Here is a 19,656-nt window from a genome sequence, read left to right on the forward strand (position 1 = left end):
TTATAACTTGTTAATATAGCATGAGCAGCTGATTTCCATGCTTATCTAAAACTATCTCACAGTAGTCCCTGCTTTTGCCAATAAAACACTCAGAGCTCATTTTACTATTTTGTGAAAGTCACCTTTACTCAATCCATCCCTGCAGAGGAAAAGGATTCAACCTGTGCTGCCTTCTGCTTCCAGATACTGTGTGAGACACTGGGAATGAGCTTGAGAGCCTTAAAAAATAACTAAGAAAAAATCCAGTGCAATTGTTCAGGTGCTGGAATATAATAAGATCAAGTCTTGCTTATTCTGGGGCACTTTGATTGCTGATACCACCAGTAACAGTTTGGATCTGAAGAAGTTATTAAAACAATGCTAGACTTTGGTATTTTATATGTAATAAATTAATTGCAGGTCCATTTTCAAACTAATACCTGTGGCCAAGAGGTGGATAACACATTTCTCTTAGTGTACTGAGTAAGGGTCAAGATCAAAACCATATAGATGTTGAATCTTAGAACGGAAAACAAGTTTTCATTTATTCATAAACACAAATGCAAACATAAACATATAAATAGAAATAGAAATAGAAATGTAAATATGTCTACATGACATATAGACATGATCTCTGTTGCCAGATTTTGAAATATAATATAAATATCTATGGAGCAATTGTAACATGTTTTACTACCAGAATTATTTGGCTTAAATGCCCAAGTTTTAAGAAGGAAAACATGTGGCTTTGTAAATTCCAGATGCATTTGCTGTCCTGGTAAGGAAAATACTTTTTTTTCTCTTATAAATACAACAAATACTAATAAAATGAATGTCAGTTTTCCCAGCCAGTTTCCAATGATCACACCTTAAAATGGATATGTCTCCTCTGTGCTCTGAAGTGTGAGACTGGATGAGGGGATATTCCCACGAGAGCTGTCCAGGAATAGATGATGTCACCCCTGTAGCTGCTGCCTGTGGCTGTTTGGGCAGCATGAACCAGCTGACATGCACATGCACCTGGCTTGGCAAATTCTCATTAAAAATTCAGTCTTGGGCCTTGATATTCAAGTCAAAATTTAAAAATCTCTCTGAGAATATGTAGAGACACTGTCCCTGAGATAGAAGAGGTGCATGAAGAGAGTTGGTGCGTGCTTTAAAAGGTGAGGCAGCCTTATTTATGTTGAACATGTGTAGCTGATGTTGCTTGCAGTGCCACAGCAGAGTGACCGTGGTTTCTGCCTGTGGACCTCCTGGAAAATAAACACAAGGACTGGGAGCCAGCAGTGCCCAGAGCACAGCAGGGAAAGCTCAAACTGTGCTGTTGCTGTGGCACCAAGGTCCTGGTTCCCCTGACTGATGCTGGTTCTTTGGGGCTGAGTTAAGCCCCAGGTGATGCAGGGAGAGTGCAGCTGACAGTTTGCTGCGTGGGTGGCTGTTTCTGAAATGTATGAAATGATCACATGTTCAGTCAAAAGCCCCAGGGAAATGCATTATTTACCACCCTGTTTCCTGATGGTGTTTAGTCATGAGTTAAGTGCAGCTTTGGCTGCAATGATCAATGTGCAGAACCCATGGAGCTGCCAGAAATGGATTTGGGAGCCACACTGAGGACGCGGTTATTACACTGCTTTTCTATTGCTTTCAAAATCACTTTGTATCTGACAATGTGAACTGACAGCAAAGTGAAAATGTGTCCCACCCACTTAGGGCTTTCTGTACATGTTCTTCCTTTCCCTTCCCTTTAGTTGCCTCACATGAGGGGTTGAGCATAGACCTTACCCTTGCTGGAGACCAAAATTTGACTGCATTTAAATGGTGCAGACACAGCCCTGTGGGGACTGGGAGTAAAGAAGGGGAATTTATTGCTGGAAAGGGATTAGTGCTGCTGTGAAGAGATCTGCTTACAGAGTCCACCCCCTCAAGGGGCTCTGCACATGAATTTGGGAATTGGGATTTGGGAATTGCATGGTGCTTCCCTGGGAGGGCTTGAAACGGGCACCAGAGAGAGGGAAACCAGGCATTGTTATGTGGGATTGCACATGGTTTTAGAAGCTTATACAAGGCTCAGGAAAAGCATACATTCCTGTTTGACATTCAGTTTTCCAAGTGTTATTGCATAAAGACAGCTAAGCCCCATTAACTCACTGAGGTGATCAGTTTATGAAAATTATCTTCCTGCCATTGAGTGGAATTAATTTCTAATGAAAAAAATGGTTTATCAAGACACATGACAACATAATATATGAACAATGTATTTTTGATGTATTTTGCTAAGTTAAGAAAAATTCAAGTGATATGACCTTACTTACTCCTTAGGTGTATATATATATGTACATGTACATATATATATAACTACACAATCATCACTTATGTTTTAGAATGCTTTATTAAAAAATAAGAATTAGTTGAGCAGATACTATTTTTTTTTGACAGCACTAGGCTGTTAAGTGAAAAACAGGATTGCTTGTGAGAAAAATCAGAATCCTAGAGCAACTGTAGCTATTGATGACATGAGATTAAATAAAATGTCTTAATGCTGAAACATGGTATTAGAGTCTGAGGATAAATGCAGGTTCATATGCAAATCGGCTTAGATCATGTCTTGCCTTTGAAGATGAGTCAATTGGAACATTAAAGCTGATGGACACTGAAAAGATCTGCTCTCTGCAGGTCAAATCCATGCTGGGGGACTCTGATGAGGCGCTGCTGTCACTGACTTTGGGGATCTCTGCTGCCTTTTTCAGCTGTAGGGAATGTCTCTTTCTGTAGAGTGTAGAAAAAAGGAGATTTAATTAATTCAGATAGGAACATCATGATGTACATTGGGATGGGTAGAGTGTAACAAGAAGAAGGGTTTGGACTCTTGTTTGGAAAAGGTGGGGGTGTAAGGGAGGAGAAAGGTGCTGGGGAGAAAGGTGCTGTTCCCTCCCTGTGTGGAGGGAACAGTTCCCAGTTTGGGAAGGTGGGATGAAGGGATAACAAACTCAAAGCTGGGCAAGCCTAGACTGTGTTCCCAGAAGAGAGGACCCTCATTCTTTTTTGGCTTCCCACTGCCTGCTGTCATGGCTGGGAAATGTGTTTCTCTTGATGCCCCCACTCATTCTGTCTTATTCCTTCCTTTGGCTGCTTCTGTGGGAATACCTGGTGAGAGTTTTGTTTTCTCAGACTCCTTGGTAGGGTAAGTGTTGCAGCTTTTTGTTGCTTAGCAAGAGAAGAATTTCTGGGTGCAGTGCAATAACATGCACAGCATTCAGCAGGATACTTTCTGTTTCCTCAAAGAAATGAAATATGTGAAAAAAATGCACTTATTTGATATTGAATGAAGCTCCTCCAAAGCTGAATCTGAAAATCACAATTAACTGAAAATGGCAGAAAAAAAGGCAATTTTGCTTTCTAGAGATCAGGGCAAGTGATAGGTGGAGCAGCAGAAAAAAATCTTTTAAAATGAGTTTATTGGAAGCAATAAAGTCGGCTGCTGTAATGCTCTCTATGATGCAAACCTGCTACTGCAGCTCAGGCTGTTTCCATTGCAACAAAGCATTCTTGGAAAGGCTGGAATAGGCTGCCCAGCACAGCTGCATAGAGCAGGATCTCTGCAATTCAGCTTCCACCAGCATTTCTAAGTCTAACCCATCTTCAGGGCCCTATAAGTCAGCTTTCAAATCTTCATTTGGTGCTTGCAATGTGCTGTGCTGGGATTTAACATTTGTCCAAACATCATGATGTGTAACTCTGCTCTCCTAGTGCTGGAGCCTTGTTCAGATCAGAGCCATGCAGAGTTATAAATTTATGTATTTATATTTATTCCAGAGACCTATGGCCATGTGGGCTCTTTGCAGACTGTCCTGTGTGGGAAGATGGATAGCTGAACAGCAGTGTGGCCAACTGGTATTTTTGAGTTCACTAAGAAACTTGTTCCTGCAGGATGAAGTAGCTGTGTTTTGCTCAGAGGAGGGCAGGAAAATCACAGAAGGTCTCTGAACCTGGTTGAAAACATCAGAAGTGGGTGGAAATTTAAAAAAAAGTACAATCTTAGTTATATAAGAAAAACAGGTGAGTGTTGGTTATTTGTTGTGGTTTGAAAAGGGTGATTTGGGCAGCTGCACTAGAGGTCTGATGTGAGTACTACAAATGGCTAAGATAAACATGATTCTTAGAGGCAGAATTCAAGTAGTGAAAGGGCACTGAAACTTAAATCCCTTGTCTAAAAGTAAATGTTTTCCCATACAGGGAACGTGAGGTGTGTTACTCATGTAGTTAGCATGAAATTTACTCATGTATTTAGCATGTTACTCATGTATTTAGTGTATGAAAATAACACTGAAGCTTTATTTCTCACCAGTGTTTTCTGCACCAGTAAATGCTCTTTGTGGCTATGCCATGGATTATGAATGCCTAAGGCAGTAATTGTAACTTCCAGATGGGTGTGTAACTCCCTGATGTGAACTGTTGCCCCTCACCCTTGGTCACAGAGAGGTGCAGGTTCCCCTCCTGTGTTGTGCTACAGATTCTCTGCTAATTGCAGTGGAATGATGCTGTATATGCCATGCAGAGCTGTAAATGTGGGCAAGGGAGGGTGTCCTACTTAAAAGTTTTTGTAGATCTTTCACAAAATTCTCCTTTGCCTGGAAATTGCTTTAAAATGATGAGTGGTACTAAAGCTTTCCTCTGTAAAATGAATAAACATAAGAGAATATTCGTTATTCAGGGTGCTTTGGTGCAGGTTAACTAACCCTTGTAGTGTGTCTCTGTGGCTCCTGTGGCACAGGAAGAGGAAGGGCCTTACAGAAGGGAATCCCACTTTCAACACTTGATGTGAAAAAGCAAAAACTTTCCTACACAAAGTACCTGAGATGGAAAGGACATGATGTACCTGAGATGGAAAGGAAGTCTGTGTCACAGCAAGGGTACGAGCCATGAGTTCTGCTCTTGCAAACAGGTTTTATTTAGCGTATGGTGTTTATAGGCCCTAATTTCCTCTTAAAATACCAAAGGCAGCCAGCTTGGCAGACTCAGTTTGGTCACCATTTAATGTTCTGCCAGATCCCCCTCTCCTGAAAGGCTGTGTGGGACTTCCACATCCTCAGGAGTGACTGCTGTGACAGCAGAGGGGTCACACACAGCTCTACCTGCAGGCAGCCTTGTCTGCTGGCCAAGTGCTTGTATCAGTGTGCACAAAAAATCCAAGTGGTGATGAAATCCAAGAAGCCCAGTTCTGATTAGGGTTGATGCTTAATCACCTATTTATAGGAATTGTGGCGATTGTTTTACCAGGATTGAAGAGAATCGCTGATAGGAAGAAGAGGGGGCTGGCTGTTATTTTATGGCCCTTCAGGAAGGGTTTAATGTGTTGCACTTCCTCCAAGGCTTGAGCGGCAGTTTTGCCAGACTCAGGCAGGACCTGAGAGGCAGATCTGAGGCTGTTCAAGATGTGATTTTAAGGCTGTTGACAAGTAGGCACTGCCAAGTAAACAGAGTGACAAAATGATTTTTTGCCAGCATGCTGCCTGGCATTTCTGACTGCCCAGTGTCTATCTATAGTCTGTTTTCCTTAGTGCCAGCTCTTTCACACAGCTGAGTTTCATGGTGGATCCCTGCTGGACTGGCCTTCTGCTTGTGCTGGCAGTTGCTGTTGAGTTCTAGGAGGCAGCAGGACTGGCCATGGCCATCTGAGCCTTGTCCTGGCTGCACTGGTCACAAAGGCTCCGGGTTTTGATGCTCTGGATCCTCACCTGGGTGCAATTGCAGAGCTCATGTCATTCCTAGGCTTGGAAATCCATGGAGAGCAGGGCTCTGCTTGTGGCTGCCCTGTGTCTGCAGTAGTAAAACTCTGCAGAAATGGGAGCTCACCTGACCCCCAGAGCTGAAGCAGCCAGCAGTGACATTTGGGAAGTTTCAGTGTCCATGTGGATGGCTCTTACCCAGCTGGGTAATACAGAGGAGAACTTCCTGTCCTCCCCAACTGTGTTGCACACTGACATCATCCATCATTATCCCTCCTCCCTCCTGTTCCAGCAGGAATTCCTCAGCCAGGAAGGCTGTGCTCCAAGGCATGGCAAACCCCAGCTGCACAGAGTGTGTGCAGAGAACTTGCCCTTGGTACCCTCAGAGCCAGCCCAGGCTGCCTGCCAGGGGCAGGGCCTGCTGGCCAGGCCAGAGGTGTCACCTGTGCTGTCACTGTGCCAGGACAGCAGCTCTGGGGGGAGCCCTCACTGCTGTCAGCTGCTCCTCTGGACAGGAGCCTGGCAGGGTGGGACCTGGTCAGGGTTTGGTTACTGGGCCCTGGGAACTCTGTGGGGACAGAGAGGAGCAGGGGGGCAGGATGGGATCCGTGGGGCAGCAGAGGTGTGAGCTGAGCAGGCTGAGGTGGCTCAGCTGTCGCTGCGTCCCTCCAGGCTGGCTCTGCTCACAGCCAGTTTGCTACTTGTGAATAGCAGAACTTTTTGGATCAGAGGGAGAAATAACATTTTTCCCTCCTCTCCTGTTTTTGAACTACGAATTCACCTGCTGTTGTTTCTCTTTCCTCCTCCCTTCTCATCCTGCTTGCTGTCCAGGGCTGGTTGGGACAGATTGTCAATCACTTTGTAACCTCTGTCATTACCTTAGCTCAGAGAAATGTCATGAACAGACCTTAAGCTGACATGGGTGTTTGCTGCTACTCCTTGTGGCTGACCAGCTGGAGTTCCTTCTCATGATCTGCAGGTGGATCTGGATCCCAGAGGCAGAGCCTGCTTCTCCCACTGTGCTCTCTCAACAGAGCTTGGCAGAGCTGCCGGACCATCAGGGTTGCAGTAGTCTTTCCAGAGGAGGGGAAAGAGAGAGGATGGAGGCTGATTAAATTACTGAACTGGATCCACTTGCAAGGAGTCTTTGCAGGTAGTTATTAATCTGTGAATGTGTGACAGGATTTCTGTGAATACTTCCAACTTTTAGGTGATCACTGAAAGGTTCCTGGTACTTTTTATGTTAGTGGTTTGTTTCTGTGGCTTCTTGGGGAAGTTTTGCTCCATGGTTATAACATAGAAATAATTAACAAATTATAACTAGCGGGTAAGTTGTGTGCTTGTAAACAAATGTTCTCATTCAAGGTAAAACAGAACCAAGAGTCACTGAAGATAAAAATTATTTGGTGTTGCTTCAGAAAATTGCATTTAGTAGTTTGGTTTGGAAGGAGAATATTCTAGAGAAGTAGGGTTGGACATCTTCATCACCAAAGCCAGATTGCAGCGTTATGTGACAAGGTAGCAGATTTGGTGCTGACGACTCCTGGCAAGCAGGCAAACGTGCCCAGGGAGGAAGGTCTGAACCGGGGTTTGATTAGAGGAGACATCTGGAGTTTGCATCCTTCCCCAGAGCCTTCCCTTGCCCTTCATACCCTTCAGAGCTGCTGCCTGAACAGATCACTGCCTTTTCCTTCAGAGATCCAAGCCTTGCAGCCTCTCTGGCTTCCACAAATCTGAAAATTTTTGTGGAGTCGGTGCTAAAGAATGAAGCGGATGGAATGACCTTGGGGGTGTTATTAATGTCACTTACCATGGTCGGTGTGAGGTGACACACAGGGAAGCAGAGTGGGCATCCAGCAGGCAGCAGCGGGAATCCATCGGGGATCCAGTGGGGATCCAGCAAGAATGTAGTGGAGATCCATCAGGGATCCATCAGGAATGCAGTGGCGATCAGTTGGGGATCAATTGGGGATCCATTGGGGATCCGTGAGGGATCAGCTGGGGATCCATTGGGGATCCAGCCGGAAGCGCCGGGCGCAGCCGTTCCCAGCGCTGCCCTCGGGCACCACCTGGCGGCCACCGGCGATCATTGCAGCCCGCGCTGCTGCGGCGCCGCCGCGAATTGAGCCGGGATAAAGGGATAAAGAATAAAGGGCAGTGTCCCGGGAGCGGAGATACGGGGTAAAGAGCAGTGTCCCGGGTCCAGGGTCAGGGATGGAGGGCAGTGTCCTGATGCTGAGGGCAGGGACATGGGGTAGGGGCAATGTCCTGGGGCCAAGATGAGGATCTCAGGATAAAGAGCAGTGTTCCAGGGTCAGGGCAGTGTCCCGGTGCTGAGAGCAGGGGCAAGGCTGGAGTTCCCTAAGTGCCAGGGCACTAGTCTGCATTCTCCACATCAGGGCTGTGGGACACACCAATTGCAGCTTAGGCTTTTGGCATTTTAAGGTTCTTCAGGTTTGCTCTTTCAGGGAAGCCTGACAGCTGTTCAGGAAAGCCATTTTCCAACGCTGGAGCTGGGACTCCCATTCCAGGCTCTTTGCACTGAGTTTGTGGTGCTGTCCCCGGGCTCCATCTGCCCTGGGGTTTGGGGGAGCAGAGCAGAGGGGGTGCCTGGCTGCCTTTGACCCTCCCTGTTTGGGGATGCTCTGGCTTGGAGGAGCATTGCAGGCCAGGCTTTGGGCTCCTGAGGTGTCAGAAGAGCTCCTGGGACCATTTGCAGCCCAAGTGTTTCTGACTTTTTGGCAAAGCTGGCTTGCTGGGGTCGTGTTTGCTGGATGTGTTTGCCTGGGGAGCTCTGTCCTGCTTTGTTCTGCTTGTTCTGGTCACTCCACCCAGAGCACTGGCTCTTTTAAAATGAGGAATTAAGGAGTTGCAGAGATTTCTGACTGCTTGTGGCACTGATGAAGGGGTTAACTGGATGAATTAAGAGACTCGAGGGGAAGCAGGTGGGACAGATCCTCACGGAGGGTAAGTGGAAGGAAATGCTGTTTTTCCCTTTTCCTTTAGGTCAGGCAGCAACAAAGTCAGGAAGATGAGAGAGATCAGCAAAGATCCGTGCATGTTTATTGCTCATAAAAGTGCTTTTTGGGTATTGTTTTCTTTTCCTGTTTTTCTGATGCAGCCTGAAAGAATGTCTTTGCTGTTTTGTTTTCTGTCATGTTTTTTCTATGGACTAGATTCAGTCTACATCTTCTACTGTGATCTGATCAGACTCTTTTTCATTTCCTGGTAGGACTTCATGACTTGTGGTACACTGAGATTGGGAAGATTTCAATGGGAAAGATATCATCCTGGTGATGTATTTATGTATTTCATTCCAGAAAGTTTGTGAAGCAAAGCCAACAGAGTTTTGTTTCTTACTCTCTCAAACTTGAAACATTTATTTAAAAAAAAAAAAGAAGAGAATAGGTCAGAAAAGATGGTGATTATTTATTTTTTGTTGTAAACCCACCTGAAATGTAATGAAAATAAGTATAGCTATTATTTCTAGCCAAATAAGAGAGTATATCACCATATTCACAGCCACCAGAGCAGTTCCCCTGCATGTGACATATGCTTGGGTATGAAAAGATGTACAATAAATGTACAGAGGTGGATCTGTACCCTGAACTCTGAGCTCCAAAAACCAGCTTTGCCCTGCAGTCAGTCCTGGCAGGATGACAATTCCTGTGCAGGGCAGGTGTCACTGCCAGGCTGGCTGGACCCTCCTGGGGCTGTTCAAACCCTTGCTGCTGAAAGTGGGAAAGGGAAGGATGCACTTCTAGAAGAACAAGAGCTCAGAAATGATTATTTGATTTTCCAATTTGATAACCAATCCTTCTGTTTTCACTGGGTTTGCTGTTGCAGTAGCACAGGACTGCAACAGGATAATAAATCATAGAATTGTTCTTTCTTTCACTGACTATGTAAATGTGCCTTGATAAGGGGACCTTAGCTCACCTGCCCTACCTGGGATGTGCCACTGTGTGCCAGGTATTCACATTCAAACAGCTTTTCATTGCTGCTTTGATACATATCAAGGATTCTCATCACAAGCCATAGCTTCATAAAAAGTTCTAATGAGATGGGAGTAAAAAAACCCTTTATTAAATGGCATGAACTTCTGGATCTGAACGAAATAAAATAATAATTTATGATATATTTTTAGGGATAAGAGATTAAAGTGCATATTAATTAAATGAATAATGAAAACCTTTGTGAGATTCTCTCCCACAAGTTGCAAATAGCTGTTTAATCAAATTCTTTCTATGGAAAAAATGCATTTCATTATAACATAATTAGCACATCTATTGTGTTTTTAATACAACTTGTCCTAAAGTGTGTTTGATCTGGCGTTTGCTCGTGGCAATTAGCAGTGAAGGAATTGAACTTTTTTTCTTTATTCCAGGCTTTGTAAATTATAAGTGCCACATCTGGGGAAAATTGATGTGGTTGTTTTTTTTTTTAAGTGCTAGAATAATCTTGGGAATATATTGGGGTAGTCATTAGCAGTAGCACGAAGAGAAGGTGAGCAGCTGTGCTGCCTAAAGCTGCAGATTTAGGGGTATATTATTTTCTGGAAGGGATGTGTTTTGCTGTCTGTCCTGAGGAAGCTGCAAGGTTCTGTAGCCCAGAGTGACCCTGCTGTGGGTCTGGGGGAGCAGGGCTGGGCTGGGCTGGGCTGGGCTCAGCCTGGGTTCCCCTCTGGATCTCTCTCCCGGATGCCCCTGGGGCTGCCTGCTGGGCTGTGCTGAGCCATGGCTGGGTCTCCTCTCCACCTGAGAGGCAAGAAAGCAGGGCAGAAGCTCAGGGTGGTTCAAAGCCACCCTGATACCTGGTGGCTGAATTCCCAAACAGGAAGGGCCATGGGATGGGTCCTGCAGCTCTAGCAGAGGCCCCCACAGGCTCCAGCCTTCCCAGCTGCACTGCTGGGGCTTGTCTCTACCAACAGCTGTGCAGGGAGAGGGAGAAAACTGCTTCTACAGAAAACTCTTGGGTAAGTTGGTGCCTAGGCTGGGTTCACTTTGAGTGTTTTTATGGTTGAGGTCACTGTGGCACAAAGCCTGATATTGTCTTGTAAGTGGAACTCATTAATGCACAGAAAATCCAAACTTGAGACTGGCTTTTATGTAGTAAAAAACAACATAATACAGTACAGGAATATAAAAAACTGTCCAGTGCAAACATCATATACATTGGAAATGGATACAGTGTTCCTTGAAATAACTTTAAAAAAATCAGGCTTAGAAACAGCAATTCCAGCTAATAGAATCTGGCTAATACCTACAAAAGTACTTGACTTACTGCACTAAATAATTTCATAACTAACTTACCTGCTGATAGCCAATACCACAGGTACTGACAAAATCCTTAAAGTGTAAGTATTATTAGTTAGCATTCTTTATAATACAAAAACATGTGGAACCTCTATAGCACATACTGCTGGCTGGATTAAGCAAAAGAGAATGAACCCGTTCAAAATAAAATCAAGGCTGTCACCTCAAAATGTACTTTAGAAAAACAAAGGATGGAATCTAAAACTGGTTTGACTGACAGACAGAATTCTCCTCAGTTTTCCTTTAGTTCATCTTTGAAAATTTGAGTGATTACCTTGTTGATGTTGCATTAGTGTCCAGCCAAGTATTGCACTGGACAACTTTTTACAGCAGTGAGGAGCAGTGTGAGACCATTATTGTGCATTGCTATTTCCTGCCAAGAAAACATTTTTGGGGAAGAGAGTGTGAATTAGAGATGATGTGAAGAAGTAAAAAGCAAATTTACAAGGTTCCACCATACTGGTATAAGAAAGAAAAAAAAATATTTAGTACTATTTGGTTAGCTACCAGATTTAAATAATCAAATCAACTAAACTAATACATACAGGTCCAGCACAGATCCTGCACAGTGGAGGATCTGTGTAGTAGGGCTCTGTTCCTGTTGGAGGCAACAGGACTCTGTGCTGCTGGAAGCCAGAGACAGGCCATGGTCCTAAGGGACCCACTTTTTCCAAAATGTATTTGACTGGGTTGCTTCCAATGTGGGAAGTTTCATTCTGGTCACTCTGTGGCTCTTCACCAGGTGGGAATGTGAACACAGTCCCTCTCCAGGGATATGGTGGCTGCAGTTCCCAAACTGCTTTACATTTGTGGTGCTTTTATGCAGCTGAGTGTGTGGGTGTGTAGCATTCTAGTTTGGGTGTCTGCAATATTTTCCTGTGTGGAAAATATTCCTTTTACAGTACCTGCTTAGAAAAAAAGCACAAGTTTCACAGTAATGAGGCCCTTCATTTTTTTGTCCCTGAAAAAAGGCTATTGCTTTAATAATGCTGAATAAACCCCCTATTCAACCTCTTTAGGAATCTAGAGAGATCTGTGTTTTCATCTAGAGAGATTTACAGTGTTGGAGTCTTAACATTCCCCTGATCTCCACATTTCCTGCCCTGCAGGATATGTTCCATTGAGTAACACTGAGATCCTATTTACAGAGAGAAAAAACAATTTTGCTGCTAGCTAGAGCAAGTTCTAGCATGCCAGAAATGTGCCTGAAATTGTCATCAGGCTGTTAAAAATGACAGATGAAACCAGATTGTGTGTCTAAAAATCCTGTCTAATTTTATCTTGAGTAACTCATAGATGTAGTAGAAGGCTATAAAGCAAAAATAATTAATAGACTGGAAAGAAGGAAAAAAAATTCTTCTTTTTGAAAATGATGGAATAATTTCTAATACTGGGTGATAGAACATATGTTCCTCCTCTGCTGGGTAGGCATAAGTGTGGAATATCAATAAAGATGTTGCAAGGGGGGTAGGCAAAGCAGCCAGCTGGAGATCCAGGGGGGTTAAAACATCCCCTCCCAATGCCACTGAACCTCTCACTCCCAGCAGAGGGTGACCTTGGATGCACGTGGATGGGAACAGCACAGGAGGAGAGGAGTGAGGGAGAAACTGGGGACAAAACCAGGAGAAATGGGGAGAGGAGGTGTGTCCTGGAAGACGAGCAGGTCAGTGAGCAGGAATTTTGGGGCAAAAAATGAGTGTTAGCAAGGACAGTAGTGCTGGGAGAAGTTAATATAAATGATCTCTGTGTGTCTTTTTGACCCTACTGCAGGTTTTTTCCATGCCTGTTTGAAATCCTACTACAGCTTGAGGGAAGAGCTGTGAGTTCCTCTTTGGCCACTGGCAGTCTCTTGGTGTCTATCTTTAGTGGGAGGGAGAAAATTCATGGCTAGTTTGAGCTTAATACACAAAATCTTCACTTGGTTCTGATCCATACAGCTCAGCTAACATCTTGAACCTGGGTCCCCAGTCATTGAGAAAGTCATAATCAATGTCTGAGTCTGAGGAGCCTGAGCCCAGGGAGCTGAGGGACTCCGCGATGGACTCGGCGCCCTCGTAGCCGTAGATGTGCAGGGTGTCGTAGGGCAGCAAATCCCTGTCGTTGTCAGCCTCATCCTTCTTCACCTCAATCATCATCTCCATCCCCCCAGCGCCAGGGGTGATGTTCCCAGCAGGTTTCTGCACCTGTGCGTAGGGAGAGGGAGCGGCTTCTGCCTTGAGGCCGTTCTTGCGCACGGAGTTGAGCACGGACACGTCGTAGCTGGTGGTGTCCATCTCTCCGCCCCCCTCCTCATCATAGGTGACCAGCTGCTCATGGATCTCTGCCACACTCCTCCCCAGCCCGCTCAGATCCTTCTTGTTCCTCTTTCTCAGAAGAATCAGCAACACGATTACTGCAAAGGAAACTTAGATGAGTGGGTGTGGATAGAGAAATAAGACACTAAAACAAATCGCATTTAAGACACATAGCATAGTCTGAAGTGGTTTTTTGTTTTTGTTTTAGAATTTTTTTTTCCTGGAGTGTTTTTAAACCATATATATGTTTTAAAAATAGTTAAAATTCCTATTTTGCTGAAGGATTAGTTGAAGGAGTTCAGTCTGGACAGGGATTGTTCACCTGACTCTTGAGCTGTAATCACAAGTACAAATGCATGGTGTCACAAGGTCATTGAATCAACTACTGCCTTGAACTGGTAAATCTTTTAACACCAAGCATCAGACGCTACTTATGTGGTACTTGCAAAGCAGGCCTGTTGTCAGGCAAGAAAAAAGTACTCAGCCTTCTCTGATAGATTTCAAATGCAGCAAACAGGTACTGGTCTGCAATTTGTTACAAATGTATTTATGTCCATTGGTCTGCTTATGGGTTTCCAGACTAGTTCTGCCATAGGAGCCAGGAATCCTGTTGTTATTGCCCCAGCCCAAATGTGGTGTTTTATAGCTGTGTATGAGGCTGGTACCAGTAAATCAAGTATATATACATGTGTGCAATAGCCTATCTAGAGGAGTGAGCAGCTTTGCAACTGAGGCTGTTCTAACAGGCCAGAGAAGAAGAGCACGTGAGATGAATCAAATAGGTACAGTGTGTCTGGCTTTGTGACCATTTCATAGCCACAAAGCTTTTGTAGATCTCAGCTAAAGAAAGAACAAAACAATCCTCACACTGCAGTGCAGAGAACATTTCAAAAAGCAGATACTCACCAATGATTGTGAAGATGCAGATAAAAATTGCCACCAGTGCTTGTATGCTGACACCGACCTGCTTTGCTCTCTCCTCACAGAAAGTGAAGTCGCCTTTCTCGTTGCACTTGCAGACACTGATGACCAGAGTGTTTGTGCTGGTGAGGTCAGGGTCGCCGTTGTCCGAGATGAGCACGGGCAGGTAGTGGAATTTGGTGAGCTCCCGGTTGAACTGTCCGTACTTGACGGTGATGTTAGCGGTGTTGTCTGCAAGAAACAAGCACATCCCATGAGGTGATAATCTCTAGCAGACTGTCCTCACAGATTACCAGCCAGCTGGTGCCTCTTCCCCATGGACCATGCCAGCCTTTCAGGAGCCCAGTGAAACTTTGGTTCCATTAAACATACTGTTTTTGCAGTATGTTAAGCCTTAAAAACCCAAGAGTTACTTAGCTCAGCTAGACCAACCAGAGGTCAGTGCTGCAGCTTTTCTTCCCTGAGTGCCAGGGTCCCACTCTGGGGAGCTGAAGAAGGGCATTGCAGGGATACCCTACCGTAGTTCTCAATCAGGGAGAAGTTGCTGTCTTCTGTGGCCAGTGAGTATCTGAAGAAACCTCTGGGTGATGTTTCATCCTTGTCAACAGCTGAAATCCTGACAATCACCTACAAGGAAGGAGGAGGTCACAGTTTTCAGTGAACTTTGTCTCCACGTGATAAAACGTGGAGTATTTGAGCTGGGCTGTGTGTCCTATGTAACCTTTCAGTAAAGGGCAGGACCCAGACATCTCAGGATACTCCTCTTCAAGTTTTTTCAGGCAAGAAAATTTCTTTGTGGGTCTTTAAAAAGACCAGTTTTGCCTCTTAAAATTTTGTGTAATGAAAGCACAAAAAAAAGCCTCATTTTTAAAGACATATGGCTTGTTGAAATGTCTAAGATGGTGTTTTCTAAAGTCCTCAGCCTACTCTGAGGTGTGACTGTCATTCTTGGAATGCCATTGAGACTGTCATGCCTGAAGGACACGCTTGGGTATTGAAATCTTAAACCTGATGTACATTACATGTATAAAATGTAAAAAATGTGTCTGATTAGGTCCTAAAGGTATTTTTAAAATTAAAGGTGAAATTAATACCTTGCATGTTCTATCAGAGAGTCCGGCCAGTGACAGTGTCCTGTTTCCAGCCAGGAAAGAGTGAATTCCTTTTTCAGTAGCTGGGAGGGGGCACGGTGGTTATTCTTGATCCCCTCATGTCATTGCTGGAAGAGGAAAGGGACTCTTCCTGGAGAAGGGGTTCCTTGTTTGAAGGTGTGGTGGGATAATCCTGTTGCTGAGTCAGAGGGAGCACTTTGGGTGGCGTGGCTGCTCTGCACTCTATCTATATTTCTCTTTCTATGTACTTTTGTTATTTACATTGTTGCTATTACTGTTCATTTTCTTATCTCATTGCTGTTTACAGTAAATTGTTCTTATCTCAGCCCATCATCCTTCCCTTTTGTGCCTCCATTCTCCTCTCTATCCTGCTGCAGGGAAAAGGGGGTGAGCAAGTTGGGGTGCAGTTTGGAGTTCCAGTGGGAACACTAAACTGGGGAGTACCACCCCTAAACTATGACACAAAGTGTCTTAATTTAACAAATAATATAGTATGGGCTGAACACTTGTGTCTGAGGCTAAACAGGTAAATCCAAAATACCAACACTGTAGTGCTGCCAAGTAGTAACACAATTTGTGTGTGCAGATCTGTGCACTCTATGCCTACAAAATAATGTTCCATGCAGCAATGTTTCTCTTACTAGTTTGAAATGGTTTCCTTCTCAGTATCACATTCAAGCATTTGTGTGATAAAACTGAGTCGCTGATTCTTGCTGTGCAAAGCTTGACTGTCCTTCATGGCTCAACTGTTAATACACAGACGTGAGAGCCTGGGGGGAGAGGAGCAGTGCAGCCCATGTGTGCAAGCAGATAAAAGTCAATATTCCAACAGTGCAGTATTCTTAAGAGATATTCCTGACCACTGGAGTTTTTGACATCAGTGAATGATCAGGTGTTTTGGCATGAACTCTGAACCTTTCTTTTATTAAAAGACACCTTTCACTTGAGCTGACAAACAGTAATTCGGGTTTCTGGGAAATGCTCTCCCTCTCTCACCTTTCCAGGTGCAGCATTTTCACACACTCGGGGTTCCTCAGGAGAAACAAGTTCTGGAGCATTATCATTCACATCATCAACTATGACGTGAACGTGGGCGTGTGACTCCCTGTCGGAAAGGCGGCCTGGAATGACAAGGGAACAAATCTGAGTCCCAGTGCTGGCTAAACTCCCCTTCCCACACTTTGTGCCCCTTCTGTGCCTCTCACATGATGAAGAATTTCCAACTCCATCATAACTTCAATTTGTCCTCTGAGATATTTTTCTAAAATCCCTCCTAGTGGTTAAATCATCAAGGATCTTTCAGGAATAAAATGACAGTAACTTATGGCTTCCTGATCATCCCACTGCATGGTGATGGATTGAGCATCATTCTCTGTCACTAAAGCAACATGGACAGAACAGGCCATGTCTATACTGTGAAATATCAAACCAAGCTGGAACTGGCCTTCCCCACTCCCTGGAGCTGACCAAAGCCAGGGGCCAAAACTTTAAATGATCTCTGACCTCTTTGTAGGGACTTGTTTGATTGGGAAGATGAAGATGCAAGTCTTGAAGCTTTCCTTCCATTCCTAGCTCAGTAGGAACAGGCTGTCAGGTTGTGCCTTTCCTTTTTTTTAGCCCTGTTGGAAAGGTGTACCCGGACTTCTTTCAAACTGGGAAATGGGTGGCACTTACCATCTTCAAGGATCTCCACAGCTGCCACAGTGATGTTGTATGAAGAGCTGAATTCTCTGTCCAGAGGCTTGGGAAGTTGAATAACTCCACTATTGGATACCCTGACGTAGTCTCCACTAGGACTGGCTCTACGCTGAATATATCTGGTTTTTGTTTAAAACGAGATATGTCAATGCAAGGCTGATAATGCTGTGTTTCACTTCATTTCTTCTCAGACGGAGGTCAGACAGTACTTGTGTGACAAATTACATAATATCTTGACCAGGAGAGCTGAGAATGTTGCCCTAAAACTATGTAAGCTGTGAGAGTGAAATACATCTGTTGGAGGAGTTTCCAGATTATTGTACTTTACCCTTTCAGAAGTCTCTTTTCTTCTGTAAGCTCTATGCTTGAGAGATCTCTTACAATAAAAAATATAACAGTAAATTATAACCATGTACAAATACCCAGGTTGATATTTTTTCCCTAAATGTGCATATGTTTTATCAGTAAGTCCATGTGGTAATTATGTGGGTAAATGGAATTTATGTTCAGCTTCTGGTGAGCATGTATATCTATGGCTGCAGTGCTGGAAAAATTAAATTGGATTTGTTTTGTTTTGTTTGGCATGTAGATTCTAAAAGAACAGGCCCAAAGTCTGGATTCTTTGTCAAATTCTTGGCACTATTAGTGGATTCTGCACTTTGAAATAGAATTGCTAAAGCTGGTGTTGTCTTACCTGATCTTCCGTTTAGCTGCGTCGGGGTCCTTTGCATAGACTGAACCAAGAGTTTTTACTTCTGCATGATTTTCCCTCACTTTAAATTCATATGGGAGTCTGCTGAAGACAGGAGGCTCATCCACATCGGTGACTTCGATGGTGACCCTGGCGATGCTGTTGCTGTTGCGGTTGCCAGGTTTGAAATACCGAAGGTTAACCGTAGGGTCTGTGGCTTCAATGCTAAACGTGTATTTTGATACTGTTTCGAAGTCCAGGGGCTACAAAAGAGAAGACAATTGCAGATATTCTTCCATTGGTGATGTCTAAGCAAACTTTCCATTGGCTCTCTGTGCAGATTTAGGACCTGTACTCTAATTAACGTTTGGCAATGTTACCAGATTTCACCTTGGCTGGACCCATGGGAGAGCATTTCCCAGCTGAACTGTATCACAGCGTGGCTCAAACTACCTCTGGTGTGGAACAGATTTATCCAGTAGTTTAAGTTTGGCAAAATAATTTTCTTTTGGGATAAACAAATTTCTTTTTACAATGCTGTAACTACCAAAACATGGTTAGCTCCTGAACCCCAAAGGCTGGGGAAGAGATTCTCCTCTTGGCTAAGCTTTGTGCTCTGAAGGCACTCAAGGCAGATTGCAGATCTGCACTGGCTGACAGCTGGGGCATTTAGTGATAAATGACATCCTCTTCCCTGTTTTTCACCTTCCCTGAGACTATAAAAGGAATCACACAATGGGAGGAAGGCCAGGAGCTCAGGCAGTAAAAAGTGCTCCTTCCAAAGTTTCCTTTGTTCTACCACCTGAGATTCTAAAGACACTGAGACACACAGCAGTTATGGTGACTTTTGTTTTTCTCTTTGAGTTGACGTTGCAAAGGGAAGTGATGGGACTTATCCAGCATCTGACATTTTATCTCACATGGCTGTGTATTTAAAATTATGGCATGTGCATGGCCAAAATCACATTGCAGAACAGGGGGTGAACTTTGCCCACAGCGTGTTGGAGCAGGAGCTGATTCCGGATCCCTCAGGGAGTGCCTGTGGGGTCTGTGACTGCTCCTCCTCTGGGCAGGCTCTGCATGCCCCAGCTCCTGGGACGCTGGGGAAGAGCTGCACCAGGTGAAGGAGGGTTGCTCACACCCAGTGTGACCACAGCCAAGGATTTTACTGCCAGTCTTGAAATCCTTGGTACTGTTTTTCCTGAAAGTTTTCTCTTCTTAATGACATTTCTAGTCTTAGCAGTTACAGAGGAACATTTGGAAGGGAAAAACACATTCCTGTCAATCTGAGGATTAGAGGAGCTGGTTTATAGTCCTCTCTCCTCTTTTTTTTTTAATAGCAAATCAATGAAATCAATGAAGTCTTGGTTTGGCAATGCTCTGCAGCAGTCCCTTGGTACAAATCAAGTGAATTTGAGAATTTAAAAAACCCAAAGAACAGACCCTAATAAAGGCTTTGGAGAGTCTTAAAGACTTTTAAGAAATTAGTGGGGAAGCTCTGAAAATACCTTGAGGAAAGTAAGAGAGCTGTGGCTCAGATTGGAGCAAAAACCAAACTGCAAAAAGACTTTTAGAAAATAGATCAGGTGGACTTGTGCACATTTTCTGCTTTGGTTTCACATGGGCTGTAGAAGTGAAGGATTCTTTGACTTGGCCAGTTGGTTCAACTCCCAAATCACTGCCTCTTTGAAGCATCCAACCACTTGAAGTTTGAGAGGAACCCAAAGTGCATAACCTGAATATCTAACACAGCCCCCACGGCACTCTGCAGTAATTCTGGAGTTTTCCAGGTCTGGAGGTTGAAAAGGGCTAGAAGTCACCAGCTCTTTCTCTCAGAATCTGGTGTTCAGGATCAATGTATTTCATGCCAACTTTCACGCATTTCCATTTTTTCGTGCTGCTAGTCCTAAACCAAAAAAA

The 19,656-nt window shown here is 44.2% G+C and overlaps 1 protein-coding gene and 1 long non-coding RNA gene across 5 annotated transcripts in view; both read right to left on the reverse strand.

Annotated features, from left to right (window-relative positions):
- Positions 1-624: 624 nt before the first annotated feature.
- On the reverse strand, positions 625-7,742 carry LOC117001414. The gene is made up of 3 exons (XR_004419048.1): positions 7,516-7,742; positions 6,613-6,778; positions 625-2,745 (listed from the first exon to the last, which is right to left on the reverse strand). It is a non-coding gene; the product is annotated as an uncharacterized LOC117001414 (long non-coding RNA).
- A 3,049-nt stretch (positions 7,743-10,791) lies between these two features.
- Positions 10,792-19,656, reverse strand: part of CDH5 (cadherin 5) — a 29,111-nt gene continuing 20,246 nt past the window's right edge. For all 4 annotated transcript variants that reach the window (XM_033069886.2, XM_033069882.2, XM_033069885.2 and 1 more), the window contains 6 exons: positions 17,740-17,999; positions 17,022-17,164; positions 16,344-16,468; positions 14,754-14,862; positions 14,221-14,466; positions 10,792-13,412 (listed from right to left, as the gene is read on the reverse strand). In XM_033069886.2, the coding sequence (XP_032925777.1) occupies positions 12,919-13,412; positions 14,221-14,466; positions 14,754-14,862; positions 16,344-16,468; positions 17,022-17,164; positions 17,740-17,999 (1,377 nt within the window). In that variant the 3' untranslated portion in view covers positions 10,792-12,918. The remainder of the gene's footprint in view (positions 13,413-14,220; positions 14,467-14,753; positions 14,863-16,343; positions 16,469-17,021; positions 17,165-17,739; positions 18,000-19,656) is intronic.

This window comes from Catharus ustulatus, chromosome 11 (assembly GCF_009819885.2).
Source record: "Catharus ustulatus isolate bCatUst1 chromosome 11, bCatUst1.pri.v2, whole genome shotgun sequence".
In the NCBI taxonomy this organism is placed as follows: Eukaryota; Metazoa; Chordata; class Aves; order Passeriformes; family Turdidae; genus Catharus; species Catharus ustulatus.